At 56.4% G+C, this 17,555-nt stretch overlaps 1 protein-coding gene across 1 annotated transcript; it reads right to left on the bottom strand.

Annotated features, from left to right (window-relative positions):
* Positions 1-394: 394 nt before the first annotated feature.
* Positions 395-16,191, bottom strand: LOC119094406 (AT-rich interactive domain-containing protein 4B). Its single transcript, XM_037217467.1, has 13 exons — positions 16,057-16,191; positions 11,767-11,934; positions 11,179-11,338; positions 9,823-9,982; positions 9,110-9,251; positions 8,254-8,422; positions 7,768-7,883; positions 6,278-6,543; positions 5,713-5,962; positions 5,382-5,546; positions 4,951-5,111; positions 1,344-1,446; positions 395-577 (listed from the first exon to the last, which is right to left on the bottom strand). Exons 2-13 carry the CDS (start codon positions 11,887-11,889, stop codon positions 395-397), a joined length of 1,998 nt encoding a protein of 665 aa, XP_037073362.1. The 5' UTR covers positions 11,890-11,934; positions 16,057-16,191.
* Between the last annotated feature and the right edge of the window lie 1,364 nt (positions 16,192-17,555).

Raw genomic sequence — 17,555 nt, 5'->3', positions numbered from 1 at the left:
CCGGCGGACGGCCACACACGGTGAAAAGCAACACACAACACAAGGGGACGGCTGGCACGCGTGGGACGTGGCTAGAAGCCTCGACCTGCCGGGACGCAGAAAGCCAAACAATCTGTTTTCAACAGTCTTCTCTCGACTGACGGGGTCCCGTAAGTTCCTGCAGCCCCAGAGTGAAAAATAGACAGAGTCGGCATTCGCATCACCTCTACATCTGTTGGTGGCGAGATCGCTTCAACAAAAGCACATCATTTCGCCTAATTACATAAAATGTTAAATGACTCAACCTCGCCGCCCATCATTTTCGGTATACCAGACCAAAACCAACATCCACACACAACAAATATCAAGCACATCACAGCAAAGCAATTACCGCATTTAATTGTCTCCTCCTGCCTCATGCCAGCTGATGGCCGCCCACCTTTGTCTCGACGCGACTGTTGCGGCGCGCGCGCGTCGGGGCCCAGCTCAGGTTCTCTATGATGCGGTTCCGCTTCACCCACTCGTCGTAGCGCTTGTTCCAGTTGAGATAATGGATGTAGTAGCGGCGCGGCACGCTGGCCGAGTCCACCTGCAGTACCTGGGGGAGGCCGCGTCCCATGGTGTCACGCGTCGCGGATTACGGCGGAGGCTGGCGGCGGCGCGTCGACACGCTGAAGAACGCACGCTCGGCCGCCGGAACGCGACACGTCGACACAGCGCAGCTCGAGTGACCGCCGCAGGCCGCGCTCCACAGATATCTCCTCCAAATCGGCGCAACCGAACACCGCCCCGCACCCCCCCCCCCCCTTCCCCCCCCCCCCCACTCTGCGGTGTTTAGCAATCCGAGTCAGAACCGGCACCAAGCCCACGAAAAACGCAGCTTTCGGCAGGCGAGCCGTGATGCACAGACAAGTCAGCCAATACAAATGCAACCGGATGCAACGTCGCACGCCTAACACAGACTGCAAATCCCAGACATCCGCAACGGAACAGCCCAAAAACGGCACCGTCTGGCCGGTCGGGCCCGAGGAGCCCTGCTTACAAATGGCTTAGCGGCGTGATAGCCTTCACGAGGCTGCCCATTGGCCATGTGGCCCCGCCGAGCAGCCTCTGGAACCGGTCCCGGGGGGGGGGGGGGGGGGGGAGTGGCCGCGGCCAACAGCAGGTCTTAACCCGGCCACGGCCCGTCGCAAGGGAACGGTGCAACGTTAAAACAATACCGGCGTCCACGTGACAGACCGCAGCACACTTCATGGGAGAGGTACAGTTTCAGGGCCCTGGCTTTACTGCACGGATCAACATATCCGACGGCGACCAGTCCCACGATCCAAGACGGAACAGGCAGTGAAACGCAGCAGCCGTACCTTGGCCTCGTAGATGGTCCTCTCCTTCTTCGAGTTGATCTTGTACAGCACGGACACCTTGTCGCCGACCAGCACGTCCACGTACGGCGGCAGTGTCTCAGGGCTGCAACGGACGGCACGGGTGGGTCAGTCGCGACGGCAGACTGGCCGCCGGTGGGCGGCCGTCACCGACAGCACCATGCAGTGTTCCGTGTCGGCCGCGTCCCATGGAAGTCTTGCGCCCCGGGCTCGTCCTGGCCACCAGCGACACGTGGCGACTCCGTGGGGCTTCACGCACGAGCCACCCCACGCCCCCACACGCTCCGCCCTGTCGGGCTAGACTGCTCGCACACAGCCTAGGGGTGCAGCCGGCGGCACGCGGTCCACGGGACCGTCACGCAAGAGGCAGTCAGCTGGCGGGAGCGCCGCCCCAGGCGGTCGGCCGGGTCACGTGACCCCGCGGGGTCACTGACCGGCGAGAGAGGACCGTGCCATGGTGCCACGCGGATAGTGGACACGTACGTGCGTGCGTGCGTGCGTGCGTGCGTGCGCACGCATGTTGCAGCCGCGACAGAGGCCGCCCATCAACAGTGGACAACTGTGTGCTTGAGCAGTAAGCACCCTGTCCGCATATACCCCATCAACACCAATGTACCTTTACCGCAATCGCCCACCTGCAAAGCTCAATCACTACCGGTTCGCCACTGGGCCTCGGCTTCCCCGCACGAGATCCTAGGTCCATGGCTCAACATATCTCAGAGCAACCTCCAACAGGCGACGGAGCGGCGCGTCCTCTCCGTGTAGGGACGCTCCGGATGGGGAGACGGCGGCCAGCCTCCGCCGGCGCCACCTCAACCGGAACACGGCGCGACTACGGCAGCGGGAGGCGCCGGAGCTGGCGCCGGCGGTTCCGGCATCGCCGCCCAGCGCGCCGCGAAGCACCGGTGGCAACATCCGCAGGCGCCGGCCGGCTCGCAACATCACTTCCCTGCCAGGCCCCGGCGGGCGCCGGCCGACTGGCCGCATCACTTCCCCTGCCAGGCCCCGGCGGGCGCCGGCCGGCTGGCCGCATCACTTCCCCTGCCAGGCCCCGGCGGGCGCCGGCCGGCTGGCCGCATCACTTCCCCTGCCAGGCCCCGGCGGGCGCCGGCCGGCTGGCCGCATCACTTCCCCTGCCAGGCCCCGTCCGTGCTTACGGCAATCCAGTCCGATGCCAAAACAAACGTAAAGACTGGAGCATGCACACGTATTCAAAGCCAGGCGATCTCTCTGCCCCTCGGTCATCTCGGCGGATTACCATACGGTTGTTGTGCACAGGTGCAGCACGGCAAGAGTTGCGTCACTTATGCCCAACTTCCAAAGTCCATAACGGCACACGGTAACCGCGAGCTGCTCCAGACGAGACCATGCACCCGCAGAACGTGCCCCGACCCGAGCTGACGGCGCGCCGCGCCGGGCTGCTTCGCTTCACAAGACCGACAGCGCAAGGCTCGCCGACCGGGCCCAGCTCCACACACCGCGCTGGCCGTCCGGGCCGCGACGTGGCACCGCCCCAGCACGTGCAGTGGCCAGCGGCCAAGCGGCACACCGCGCCCTCACAACCAGATCAGCGCCACGTCCATACCGTGAAAGGCCCTGAAATAGCGCTTCTACAGATCCCAAGGCAAACAGCTGCTGGGAGTTACGTTAACTGTCGGTGCTCGCACGTGTGGTGATGTCCCTACGCTCGCCGATCTATCCAAGGGAACCGGCCAGACCAGCGGGCATGTTTACGCGGAGAGGAACACAAAGCAATGCAGGACAGAACACAGCCAAACCCTCTGTCAGTGCCATTGATGACCTCATCTCATGCAAACACAAGGACATGCCACTACAAAAAAGGTACCGAACGCCTACGCTGGTGCACTAGACCCATGTTCCCTACCCGTCACCAACTATCCCACAAATTAATATCCCTTAGCAACACCAGATGCTAGAAGGATAGGACACCAGCGTAACGCACGCCAACACTGAGGAATGGCAAACAAGCCAGTGCTCTGTTAACGCTAGTGTGGCAAGAACGAGCAACTCCACGCATCAAGTTTGACGGACTACCTTCGCATCGCCCTCAGTTTGTCAACTTGATGTGCCACAGTTTTTACTGATCTGCATAGTTCCTCGCGATCTTGCCTGGGGGATCCAACGGCGACCGTCAATTGGCGATTCCAACGCCAGACACTGCATCTTTCCCATGTTAAAAGAAGTGACTGGTTCAAAGATGCGCAAACCTCAGGCTTTCTGTTTACGTGACGAAGGTACGAACTTCAATCCGCACACTTGGAAACCGCGCCGCATGAGCGTATGTAGCATGTACCGCAGGCGGCGTGGATTAGCCGACACCCGGTCGCCGTGAGTCATGTATACGTCGACATTAGGGGAGACCGGCGTGTCCGGCCCGCGCATCCGCAAGGTGTGATTAACAAGTCTACACATGACCATTTACATAACTGGCCTATGCCGATGCTTTTTCATGTCATCGTAACTGGCGTGTCACCATACCCCACCCACACCGTCATGACGTGCCACCGCGACCCGCCCGTACCGTCATGTGCCACCGCACCCCACCCATATCGTCATGACGTGCCACCGTATCCCACCCATACCGTCATGACGTGCCACCACACCCCACCCATATCGTCATGACGTGCCACCGCACCCCACCCATACCGTCATGACGTGCCACCGCACCCCACCCATACCGTCATGACGTGCCACCGCACCCCACCCATACCGTCATGACGTGCCACCGCACCCCACCCATACCGTCATGACGTGCCACCGCAACCCACCCACAGTCATGACCTGTCACCGTATCCCACCCATGCCGTCATGACGTGCCACCGCACCCCACCCATATCGTCATGACGTGCCATCGCACCCCACCCATACCGTCATGACGTGCCACCGCAACCCAACCATACCGTCATGACGCGCCACCGTATCCCACCCATACCATCATGATGTGGCACCGCACCCCACCCATACCGTCATGACGTGCCACCGCACCCCACCCATACCGTCATGACGTGCCACCGCACCCCACCCATACCGTCATGACGCGCCACCGTATCCCACCCATACCATCATGACGTGCCACCGCACCCCACTCATACCATCATGACGTGCCACCGCAACCCAACCATACCGTCATGACGTGCCACCGTATCCCACCCATACCGTCATGACGTGCCCCCGCAACCCACCCATAACATCATGATGTGCCACCGCACCCCACCCATACCGTCATGACGTGCCACCGCAACCCAACCATACCGTCATGACGTGCCACCGTATCCCACCCATACCGTCATGACGTGCCACCGCAACCCACCCATACCGTCATGACGTGCCACCGTATCCCACCCATACCGTTATGACGTGCCACCGTACCTCACGCCCCATCTGCCGCCCCGCCCCTGCCGACACCCCACGGCATGCTTGGGCCGGCGCCCAGCACCCGTAGCTCCCTCCGGGCCGCACTCACTCGTCGTCGTCGGGAGACTCGTCCTTGCGTCGCTTGACGGGCCCGCTGCGTCGCCGCTCGGCCGAGGTCGCCTCCGCGCTGGCCGCCGGCGCCGGCGCCGGAGACGACTTGGACTCGCGGAAGCTGGGCCGTCGCTCGCGCGGCGCCTTGCCGGCGCCGGCCGCGGCCGAGCCGGACGTGCTGGTCTTGTCCGACTTGTCGCTGGGCGCTGGCGACGCCGACGACACGGACTCGGACTCCTTGTTCCGCGTCCGCATCGACTTCGTCTGCGAGCACGGCCGTGCACGGAGATCAGCGACCAAGCTAAGGTGGACCGCGTCTAGATCACTCCGTGGTAGCAAAAACCAGGGATAGTGTGAAGGTACGGAGTCAGAGATGGGAAAAAGTGCAAAGATGCGAAATAAACACGATGAATCACACCGCAGGTAAGCGAAACTATAACAACCTTCATTACCCCGGGAAAATTTCCGGTCCCCCACCACCTAATCGTACAAAGTGCGGACACTTTCCGTCTGCCCAATACCAACGGCACCCACCTCGGTCTCCTTGACGAGCTCGTCCTGCTTGGGTTCGCGATCCTCTGGCGGCGGCTCCTTCTTCACGTCCTTGACGTCGTTTTTCTTAAGCGAGGCGCGCCGCTCCAGCGAGCCGGCCCGCTTCTTCTCCGTTTCACCGGCGGCGGCCGGCGGCTTCTTACGCGCCTTGGCCGCCGGCGGCGGCGGCGGCGTGGGCGGCTCCTCCTTCACCAGCGCCGCAGCCGGCGCCGGCGCCGGCTGCGGCGCTGGCGTCGCCGGCGGAGGCGGTGGCGGAGGCGGAGGCGGGGGCGGAGGGGGCGGCGGGGGTGGAGGCGGAGGAGGAGGGGGAGGCGGCGGCGGCGGCACGACCGGTGCCGGACTGGAGGGCGTACGGTCGCGCTCGCGGGCGGCGCGGCCGGCGGCCGGCGGCGGCGGGGCGGCCGGTGACGGCGCGGGCTGGTGCCGGACTGCCGCTCGAGGCCGTCCGGTCCCGCTCGCGAATCAGAGTGCGCCCGGTGGAGGCACGCACCTTGGTGCCGCGCGTGTGCGACACCAGAGTGCAGCCCAGCTTCCGCTGAAACTCCTCGAAGTGCAGCAAATACCTGACAAAGATTAGAGTCGGTGAGAGTTGCTTGCTCGTATGGCCGGTAACGCGCTGATGCTGTCGCCAACTCAACCGACTCATTGCGGCCATAACACGGGGCATACGCATTTAGAAGGCATCTGCCTGCACCACAATTAGCAAGATATCGAAATAGATCCTAGTGGAAATGGTCACATATCAATGGGATTTCCAGCACGGCAAAACAGCTCCTCGCTCTCCACGGACCTTCGCCCCATCAAAGCCTAGTTCCCAATCCACCATCGGACTCCCGGAGAGAAAAGGGCATCATTTCCCAGCATCAGGCTCAACTCACCTCTTGTAGGCCACCTTGACCGAGTTGGTATTCACTGGACTCCCGGCGTCCTGCGTGAGCCGCGTGCCCACCGTCTTCCACACATTCTGATTGGTCACCTTGTTGTAGCCGCCCTGCTTCTGCACCACCTTCCACAGCTTGTGCAGGTCGAGGTCGCGCGCGCCCACCGTCGGCGCCCGGTTGATGGGCGTGCCCCGGTCGTCCATAAACTTGTATAGCTGGGCCACGAAGTGGTCCTTCTCCTCCCGTGACTCCTCGTCCGAACTCTGGAGGCGACGCGGCGCCCGATGAGCCTCGCAAGCACAGAAACACCACCACGGGACGACAGGGCAACAAGCTCGCAACCCGTGATCACCCGTAACGTTTCCTCTCATCTCTCGCTGCAATATTTAAGGTAAGGACAAGAAGCGACGCTTCAACAGCTGGTTTTGCCAGACGGCAGACTGACGCGCCAGCTCACGGATCACGTCCGGGGCCACCCGCGGAGCGATCACCCTGCCGCGCGTATCGCAGCACAGAGCGCCCTCTAGGCCGCCGCAACACGCGCGAACCGGCGCGCGGCACCGGTCTCAACTTTCGTCCGGCCGAGCATCGACCCAGCGGCGGCCGCCACCAGCGGAGGCTCGCCCCAGGGCGGCGGCAGGAGCCCGGGCCAAACTCAACCCAGGGGACGGACAGACGGCCGGCCGGCCCGACCGCGTCCCGGCCGGCTGGATTATTCAGGGTGCAGCCGTGCCGGCCGAGCGCGCGCGCCGCGGCCGGCGCCCGACCCCGCCACGCGGTCCGATCCGCCCCCGCTCCGAGCGAGCCGCTCGGCCGCTTGAAGCGGCACTTTCCACGAATGCACTCCAAACGGCTTGCTAGGGTGCGCTTGGGCTACCCACCAGCGTTATGACACAGCTAGTTGGTTACGCTGAACCCACCCCTCGGGCAGAACTAATCCAGTTCAACGACTAATTTGGCCCCCGTCTTTTTGCCACGACGGATCACGGAAGGGCAACTGCTCAACCCCATGAGCCTCTATGACTGACCCGGCTAAACGTATCTGGTTGCTACGCGGCGTTGCCACCTGATCACTGTATCCATGGCCAGGCTGCAGGGTTCGGTTCACCCTCCCTGGGATTTGAGCGGCGGCAAATAAACACCACGCCGTCAATATCCCTCAGCCATCAGGAAGATGAGAGAAAGTGAACTGTATGGACATCAGTCTCGGACGTTTAATGGTTAACCTCATTAGACATTACAAATAGGCCCGATCTAAAGCCACAGAGGACAAATCAAAATATAACAAAGTACATTTTTTTCAAAGACAAGCCCACTTTTCACATCTTGGCGTAAATACCCGAAACCTGTACACCCCACCATCCACCTTCCCTAACCTCCCCAGCCACCGGCAGTTCGTCCCGCCGTCGCCCGGCGGCGTGCCCGCCCCGACGGGAGCAGTGACTTCCCGACCGGTCGGCCGGCCAGCCGCCGCGCCGCACACTTACAGCCGAATCGGAGGCCGTGTCGTTGGTCTCCGAGTCGTTGGTGCCGAACAGGGCGTCGCGGTCCCAGTGGGGCGGCAGCTCGTCCCGATCCAGGTACTGGACCGCCTTGTCGATCGCTGAGGGGGAGGGGGTCGCACACGGGGTCAGCACCGGCACGGCGGGAGGGCCGAGCGGCAACAGAGGGCGCCGTGACAACCGACGACCCCAGCAGCAGGTCTGCGCCGTTACATCTCCGACCGGCCGGACATTCGTGCAGGCCGGATCAGCGGCAAGGTGCACTGCTTGGGGTGTTCACCACACAGTCACCCACTGTAGGAATGCAACACACGTAACGGCGGGAATCGTTCCCAGCACAGACCGACAATAGTCCATCCCGTCTCCGCCCCACCCGCTCGCTCGACGACAAAACCTCTCGCACAAATGGGGTGCCCTCCTACGAAGCACGAGATCGTGACCAGTAACCACCAAACCCACACCATAACCCACCGGTCTTAAGGCTGCTGTTGTTCTTGGGCACGAAGTCGCGCTGGAAGGAGGACGTCTCCTTCTTGGGCACGGTGTAGTAGCGGCCGTCCTGGAAGCTGCGCACCAGGAAGTCGCGCCGCGCGTCGATCTGCGCCGTCGGCGCCACCACCAGCGCCGGAAACCAGTTGTCCTGAAGCGCAGACGTCGCCACGTCAGGGCGCAGCGACGCAGCCCACAGCTGCAGCAGACGGTACCCGAGCAGACCGGCTCGCTCGACCGCCTGACCACGGCGCCGGGAGCGTACCCCGCGACGAACCCGCACGCAGCACTCGGCTCCATCACATATCGTAAGTGAGTGGCGTGTACAGGACACATAACGCTTACGAGCGTGTGGTGGTTGCCAGCCTGCGGCGGATGGTCGCGGCCGCGATTCGGCAACTGCGAAAACACCAAGTGGACGCGCGAATTTCGCGGCACGAACCTGGGGACGCCCGGTCTCTGGAGCAGTACCCCGGGGACGAACGTTCTCTGGCGTACGACTGGGGGACGTACGATTTATGGAGTACAACTGAGGAGGGGGGCGGGACGCACGGTCTCTGGGAGTAGGACAACAGGGCGCACAATCCCTGGACAACGACTGCGGGACGCATGGTCTCTGGAGCAGGAATCCGGGGACACATGTTCTCTGGAGCCGTCTGCGGGACGCACGGTCCCCGACGCACGACTCCGGAAATGCACGGTCTCTGGAACACGACTCTGGGGGCGCACAGCCCTGGAACACGACTCTAGGACAACTTGGTCTCTCGAGTAGTACTTTGAGCACGCGCCGCCTCCGTAACCGCACATCCCCAGAGCAGAGATGCCGCGGCCGACTGACCTTCTTCTTCTTGTTGTTGTCGATATCGACGCTGACCACTTTGCCGACCATGTGCAGCCAGTCGGCGGTCTTGCGCGCCGCCCGTTTGGTCGGTGGGCCCTCGGCGTCCGAGTCGCTCTCCGACTCGCTCGAGTCGTCCGACCTGACGGCGGCGGGACCGTGGGCTGATCGCGCTGCCGCGCACTCATCGGCGCCCCCCGCCACACAGTGGGTGCCACCGCAATCGCGCTCTAGCGCCTCACGACACACCGCCGGGGTTGGTTTGGTGCTGAGGGGCATCTACACTGCCAAATAGTGATGCTGCACCCTTGTATCCTGCGCATCATCAGGATGATCATACGATGATGTCCACGATGGTGAGCGTATGACCTGTTTCACGTTTCACCATACAATCAATATTCTGGCCTCGGGGAACACATGGTGGACTGCCCCCCCCCCCCCCCCCCCCCCCACAGAACTGCATAATAGCATTCCACATGTGCTTTGACCATTCTCCGCTCACTCCGACCTGCTATTTGCAACAATTTGCACACATTCCATAACCGGCATTGAAACAATCTGATCAGCATACATCAACCCCGCCGCCCCCACCATCCGGATTCGGACACAGCTCAGCGTATTCCCACGTGCCCCACACACCGCGATGGTGTCATCGACGAGCGCGGAGCGCGCCGCTGCCAGCGGAGGGAGGGGAAGGGGAGGCGGCCACTCACTGGTTGGACTTGCCGCGTCGCCGCTGCCGAACCGGGTTGGAGAAGTGCTCCGGGTGCGTGAGCGGCAGGTGGTCGAGCGACTCGGCCTCGGTGAAGTGGCGGCCCGACTTCAGGCACAGCGACGTCCGCCGCAGCGTCGTGATGTCGCCGTCGTCGAACACTGGCGGAGGCGGCGGCGCGTTACGACGCCGGACGCACACCGGCACGGCCAGCACACGGCCGTCAGCGGCCAGAACACGGCCGTAAGTGGCCAGAACACGGCTGCGCACGGCCAGCAGACGGCCGCGCGTGGACAGAACTTGACCAGAACACAGCCAGCCGTCCGCGGGCAAAGCGGCTGGAGCACGGCGGGCCACGCAGAGCACGGACAGAACAGGACCAGAACACAGCCAGCCGCCGGCAGACGAACGCGGCAAGAGCACGGCGGGCTACGCAGGGCATGAACAGAATACGACCAGAGCACAGTCAGCCGTCGGCAGACGAACGCAGCAGGAGTACGGTGGGCCACGCAGAGCGCTGATGAATCGATGGGACGTGATCGAGCCGTGCCGATGGCCAGGAATATGATCACAACGCTTAATTACGCTAGGTACAGCGAATGAGTGGGATGAAACTAGCCGATAAAGGACAAAAGGCCACCGGCTGACGATCGACACAACTGTGCCAAGACGACAGACACCTGATCAGAAAACGCCGTTAGAGCCATTAGCAAATTTTGGCGTCAACAATGTTCGTATCGATTGATGGGCCACGAACAGGTGTCTCAGGCAAAACAAAGCCTCGCGTGCTTGCGGCTGTGTCTTGTGGCTATGCTTGCTTATACAGGCCGGCTTAGGAGCGCGGCAGATCTCAAATGCCGCGCACTGATCGCAACGCTTCAGCGTCATTACTGTGACCGACCAGTGGTGCAGTTTTGTATGGAACTGCGTCACTGGCTTTTGTGAAGTGTGGGATGTCGGAGCTCTTCACCAAGTTCTCTGCTTAGTTCGTAAGCTTGCATTACGAAGCGGGCATGAGGCGCGAAGTAATCCAGCCCAGCGAAAGGTCTGAGAACAGGTTCGGCCCCTGCCAACTGGCTCAGTGACAACAGCATTAACACTCTTGGATATTTCATGATGCGCGCAATACTCAGAATCATTTCTCGTATCTTCACGCTAGTTGCCGAGCGCACAACACAAATCCTGGCCCGAAACAAGGCTAAAGCCTGCAGCATCCCAATACGGCCGCGGGGCAAGTGATCTCCCAATGAGCTATTTCGTCACCAGCTGGTCTATTGGGACTGTAACTCTGTCCGTACCAGCATCCTCCATCTCTTTTTTTTTTGCCGTGGAGCGAACAAGCCGCACAATTCCTTACCGACGGTGTACTGACTGGTGTCCAGTATCTTGGCCACCACGCCCTCGAAGTACTGTCCCTTGTCGGGGTGCTTGACCTCCACAGTGGCTCCCACCTGCAGCCTACCCTTCACGTGGTCATCGCCGACCACCACCGTACCCATATTAAACTTCAGGTTGACCTGCGGAACAGGGCGCCGTAAGCAGCTTATGCAGGAAGGTGCGGCTTCAGAACAACACCTCTTTACCATACGTGACATTATCGCTAATGTTCCGCAAATCACCACCGGAAATGTAAACATGACACGGAGCCTGTGAAGCAGAACCGGATCAGTGTCACTGGGAATAAATGACTGGGCAACAATGGGCACGCAACCGCCGCAAGGCCGGAGCGCCAACGTGTACGTACACTTTCAACGGCATCGGTCTCACAACCATCCGTAACTTCACTTGTCCCGAGCACAGTGAGATCACCAATCTGAGGAGAGGAAATCGGCGAGCACAACTAACTCTGAGACACATCAGCGACAGCGATTTCACGCAGAGACTGAAAACACCGTCAGTTAGCAAGGACCACCTCAGGGGTTCAACTTTGAGCTGGCAAACTGACCTTGGCCTTGACCTGCTTGACGACCTTGCGGACCTTGGCCTCGCAGAAGGCGCCCCTGTACTTGGCGCTGACCTCAGTGCCGACCTCCAGGTAGGCCGGGTCATCGCCCTGCATCCTGGCCATCCGGCGGGCCGCACCAGTGTGCCCCCCTCAGCGGTATGGCAGCACCTGATCATGGAGCAGGGCACAGAGTCACCACAACACTCCAAACAAGGCCATCTGATGGGCCGTACCAGTGTGCCCACTCAGCGGCACGGCAGCACCTGACTGCGCAGCACAGCACGTGTCACCACAACACTCCAAACAAGGAGTGGTGTCACCACGACACTCCAAACAAGGCCATCTGGTGGGCTGTACCAGTGTGCCCCCCTCAGCAGTTCAGCAGCACCTGACCATGGAGCACAGCACGGTGTCACGACACTCCAAACAAGCCATCCAGCAGGCTGTACCAGTGTGCCCTCCCCCCCCCCCCCCCCTCAGCAATACGGCAGCACCTGACCACGAAGCAGGCACGGCATCACCTCAACACTCCAAACTGCGGGTCGGCGGGTCTGCAGTGCCAGCACGTCCGACGCACGTGCAGCTCGCAGCCATACCACACAACTGTCATAACTTGGCCACCTGAAGACATCTTTTTGATGCCGAGTGTATAAGTTTGAAGCAAATGGAGCAGTACACAGAGACCTAAGACCCTGTGATTATGACGAAAAAAGAAGTAGAGGAGCTGTACAAGAAGCCACAGTAAAAATAAATGGTCTCAAATAACTGCTGAACAGCATTGAGCTAGCAGCCTGAATGCAAATTGACATAAGAACGCATCATCTGAACACCTGCCGCCAACGCCAGGTAGGTGATGAGTGCCCAATTAGGCTCTTACGGTGGATTTTTAAGGTTCTAAGATGCCACTTAATGTTACTAAAAACCATCATTGAGTGTTGAAGCAAGGATGCAAGCAGCATGTGAAACAATGTCCAGTTATAATTCACATTTGTAACACGATGTTGTGGATGCCAGATGGTTGTTGCATGGCTGTTCGCAAAACCACACCCATGGCCCAGTATGTTTTAAGGGAACACAAAACACCTTATCACAATCCTTTCCAGAGACTGCAGTCACTACTGGCCACAGTCATGCCAGTGCCCAGAAGCCATGGCACAATGATGTGTATGTGAAACTCTACTCACCACCTACGAGCCCCCAAATATCAACCATTCAGCCATTATGTCCCCCCAGGGCCTGGTGGGACCATCTGTACAGAAGGACAGTGGTAAAAGGATCCTGCTGTATCAGCACCCATCTAATGTCCATGCATCCACCCTTGTAGGCACATTTTTGTAGCTCATCCATTTATACATACATCAAATGCATATACATCATATGCATGTCAAAATGAATAGTTTGGCTTTGAGTTTTCAAAATGGGAAAAACAAGACAGAACAGTGCACAACAGGCATGAACTCACTGTTCAGTACCATCCCCAGGCCTGAAGGATTCTATTGCACCATGCAGGGCATTATTTCTTCTTCTTGCAGCCAATTGCTCAATCACAAGCTTGGAATTTTATAGATGGGAAAGGGGCACATTGGTCTCAAATATAAAACTGTAAAGCTTTTTGCACTTTTGGTGGCTTTTTGATGATACTGGCCTCCACATAGGTGCACAAAAACTTATTGGATAGTAGAGATGAAGATGATAAGCATCACTATGAACATCATATATGTAACCATTTTTGTTTTCACCCAATATTTAGCAGCATGTGATGGGAAGCAGTATTGCATGTCCTTTTTGACACTGAAAGAGCTTCAGGTTTCAATGGTCATTTTGTCCCACTTTTTCAAAAAGAGATGACCTTTTGGACATTCAAGTGGTCCTCTTGGTAGCTCCATTAACCAAAATGCTGTTTTTTCCTTTTCAAATGCTTTCACTTTAAGTGCTGGCTATTTGCCCCTGACTGTGATAGCCTGCTGCAGCTGTGCTGTGGGCCAGGTGACATCAGGAGACAGGATGCACCATACCAGGCATTACAGCACCTGGAACTTTTGATGACAAATTGTGTGATATGGAACTTCATCATTGAATGGTAAGGTTCAATGACTTATACAACAATTACTGCTTATCATGGGCTCAACCAATGGACTCATCCAATCAAGGTGTAGATAAAATCTAAAAATGCTACTCAATACATGCTGCACATTAATTGGTGACCAAAATGAACAATATTCCACTGCAGTTGGGAGCTGGTAGAAAAGTCCTGGATTGAACACTGCTTGAACATGACTTATTGTAAAGATGTTGCTCTTTGCAGACTGCACTAATGGAACAGAACTGCACAGCTATGACAATTTGCTGTGCACCATACTGGTAAATAGTGTACTGTAAGTACTCTGCTTGGTTAGTGAAGAATGACTAATTGGAATGGGAAAAGATCCTTTCCCAGCACAGCTACCCTATGACATTGTCCACAATTAAGCCTGTTGGGTACACTAGGCCATATAAGGCAGGCTATCTCCAGCATGAAGCTGATGGCATAGTAAACAAGTATACCCTATAGCTATAAAGGTACTAACTGATTTTCGTAAAACCTGCAATTATCCCGATAAATATAACCCTTTTTCATAGCAAGCTCCCAATAAAGACAGCACCTCAAAACTTGCAATTTGAATAATTACTGATATGTTTAAGCTTAATTCTACCTGACTAGTGAACTGGTACTGTGACTCACAGTTGTCCTTGATTCCTTATACAACCCTGGCTAAAAAACAACTTCAGAAGACTCTGCTCCTCATACACTACAAAAAAGGTGTGGCTCAATTTGGATCTCAAACTGATTAATACATTTTCATTACATCTGATTGTGAGGTAGCCAGTTGTAAAGCCTTTACAGACGTGACTATAGATGACAAGATCACTATTATGCTGTCATGGCATGACTATAGATAACCTTGATTTGGAGCTACTATATCCTGTCAGGCTAACAGGGTGCCAGTAATGCAGTGATTAATCTGTGCAGTTAGGAAACCAGAGGTGCATCAAAAACAATAAAGTATGATCATTTTGGTTGGAAAGATATCTGGTATTTGAAAGCATGTTGTTCCTTAACATTGGGAGAGCTTCTGGCCAAAGCGAGGTGGGTGCCCACACCACAAAAATGAATGGACCACAGCCAGACCTATCTTGCCCCCTATAGTCATCTTCATAGAAGAAGATAACAGCATTCTTTGGACAACAAAAATTCTCCTGATGCTGTTCGTAAATCAGACCACTAAAATATGTGTTACTGTGAACAGGTCTGGTGTGGTACCTACTTTGCAGAAATAATCTAAGTGCACATATGCTGTAAATATAAATGCTTAAGTTTGGTACACAGTTGCTACCAATTTTGGCACAGAGAGCTAAGGTTTCAAGGAATTATGTCACAAAGGCAATCCCAGGCAAACATTCTCCACACCATTCTCACAAAAACAAATTTGAGACTTCACCTTTATTTGTCCTTGTCTGAGTCTGACCCTTGCCTGAGTTTGACATATGCAAATGTGAGGTTTGCTGCACTGATGCCATAGCAGTGTGTAGCCCCCAGGATGCTTTTTCAGACTGGTCCATAGATAGGTTGTCCTTATGGCAGCCCTCATATAGTTCCATCACTCCTTCAAACCAATGGGCAAAACAACGTCAAGTAGATAAATTGGAGACAGGGGGGCTAAGCCGGTCTACAAAAAGATTCATCCTCTGCACAATATGCCAACATGGCATGAGAGTGCTGAACCTGAAGCTTGCATGCTCCAAATTTTGGCCAGGTCAAATTGCTCTGAGTGTTAGAATATTCTCACCTAAACATTTTTGGGTGGATATTCTTATTTCAAGTTGCCTCACTACATCATAATTACTCGAAACATTAGTTCTATATGCCCCGAAGCTGGTGCGGACCACACACTAGACTCCAGGCTCGCTGATTTGTGCTATTTATGTGCTGAAATAGCTGCTGGTATATCACAGCTACAATGAACATGCTTCAAATAGCATGTATTTGTTGGCAGCCTGGGGGCTAAGTAAGGGAAAAAGGCTAAACACAGCCTAAATAAACACAAAAAGGGGCTCCCCAAATTTGACCCACTTTCGTCCCAACATCGGAGGACTTGGAACATTTTACCTAAATAGGTAACTCCACCTCTGTTCGCAACCTTTAGAACACCACACATTAAGCGACAAAACTGAAACCAGAAAACGTTACAGAAGCATTTGTCCAAGACCTAGCACGTAGTCCGTTCTTTCACAGGCGCATCATAAACTGACCTTATGATTCTCTAATTCTTCTGTGTTCCGTCTGTACACGCTTGAATAAAACATGAAAGAACAGATAGAACAACGGTACCCACTCAATCATCTGACACGCACGACCTCATTGCGAGCGATTTCACGACGACAACCGCGGCTGTCTGCGACGAGCAACTTGCGCCAGAAGTTGGCAATGTGCCAGTAAACAAGGATGGAGGGCATTTGTTATCGATCTTTGTTCCCATGCCAGTTGAATTGGATGTTTTAGTGGGGTATCTCTTTTATTAAGACGTCAACGTCTTGAAGATATATTTTCTCATGCGAATCTACGATGCGAACAATACTGATCTTATTCAAGATATATGCATTAATCACCTTTATCGATACGGAAATTGTGACGTCGATAGAAAGAAGATCAAATATTTGGCTTGCTTTTAATTTAGCGCATCAAAAAGTTGGTTGGAAGTGCTATGGCATGCGGCGTCGGGTGTTCGAAACGTGATGCTGGAGTTAGTTCGTATTAGGAGCAGTGTATTGCCGGGTGCATGTTATCATCATCGCTTTGGTTGCGCTTCTTCTCGGTTTTGCTTCAATGCCTGACTTGCCATGCCGTCCAGTCGCTGCGTTGTCGCGCAGGATAGCGAAATGAGTATTTGGGTGGGTGGGACAGGCGGGATGTTTGGGAATTGTGTTTGAGTGGTGCATCGGTATATGTAGGCGTACAACAGCTGAGATGCAGCGTGTGTTGGATTACCAATGTTTTCTGGTGATGGCATGGGTTGCTTTTGGCGTTCGTCAACAATGCAGACAAGGTATTCCATATGTATAACAACGTGCTGTAACCGGCACCGCTCAGGGGCGCATTCAGGAGGTGCTTGGCGGAGCCCTGAGTCCATGCTAATTTTAAACGTTCTGTCGGAGGTTTTCTGGGTACTGAGACAAATGCATGCCGAAGCGGGCCGACCTCGCTTAGTTGCGCTTATGGTGCGGCGTGTCGGCGGTTGTAACTTGTTCTTAGTTGTTCACGCATCCCGCAACGCGCGAGATGTGGAAGCTGCTCCGCGTAATTTTATCCTCTTAAGTGGAAATTGATTGGGTGCAGCCGTGGCAATGCCCGCACTCGAACTCCAAACAAGTTCTGTGTCTGGCCGAAAATTTCCGGATGTGCTAAATTGATTAAAATTGCATGTTTTGATCCGCTGATCGCTTTTCGATTTCGAGATGTGAATGGATGAACTGCATATACGGTATATGAGATGCACGAGGACTTTATTTGTCTTGTTCACCTGGGTGTGTTCTCTTTAGGCGCGTGCACTCGTGCTGTCATTGGCATCAAACGTACAATGGGTAGCTTTCAAGTCTGCGCCTGTGCATTGTAGTGATCTTATTCCCGGTGTTTGTGGTCCTGAACGCAGGACAAATCTGCAGCTCTAATGTTGGCGGCATCCCGGGCATCGATACATCGCACGTGAGGAATCTCAAGGACGATGATGGCGAGCGTGTAGGTGGTTGTTTGG

The sequence above is a fragment of the Pollicipes pollicipes genome, unplaced genomic scaffold (assembly GCF_011947565.3).
Source record: "Pollicipes pollicipes isolate AB1234 unplaced genomic scaffold, Ppol_2.1 Scaffold_4002;HRSCAF=4701_pilon_pilon_pilon, whole genome shotgun sequence".
Lineage (NCBI taxonomy): Eukaryota > Metazoa > Arthropoda > Thecostraca > Pollicipedomorpha > Pollicipedidae > Pollicipes > Pollicipes pollicipes.
Note: the sequence above shows the minus strand (reverse complement) of the source record. Positions and strands in the feature narration are given on the sequence as shown.

What these genes read in the sequence shown, in the direction of transcription:
- LOC119094406 (XM_037217467.1), bottom strand. Translation starts at nt 11,889, where the DNA reads ATGGCCAGGATGCAGGGCGATGACCCGGCCTACCTGGAGGTCGGCACT. An exon ending in CAACAGCAGCCTTAAGACCG is followed by an intron (nt 7,884 to 8,253) that starts GTGGGTTATGGT and finishes CCTCCCCCTCAG; the next exon opens with CGATCGACAAGGCGGTCCAG. An exon ending in AGCTCGTCAAGGAGACCGAG is followed by an intron (nt 5,112 to 5,381) that starts GTGGGTGCCGTT and finishes CCGTGCTCGCAG; the next exon opens with ACGAAGTCGATGCGGACGCG.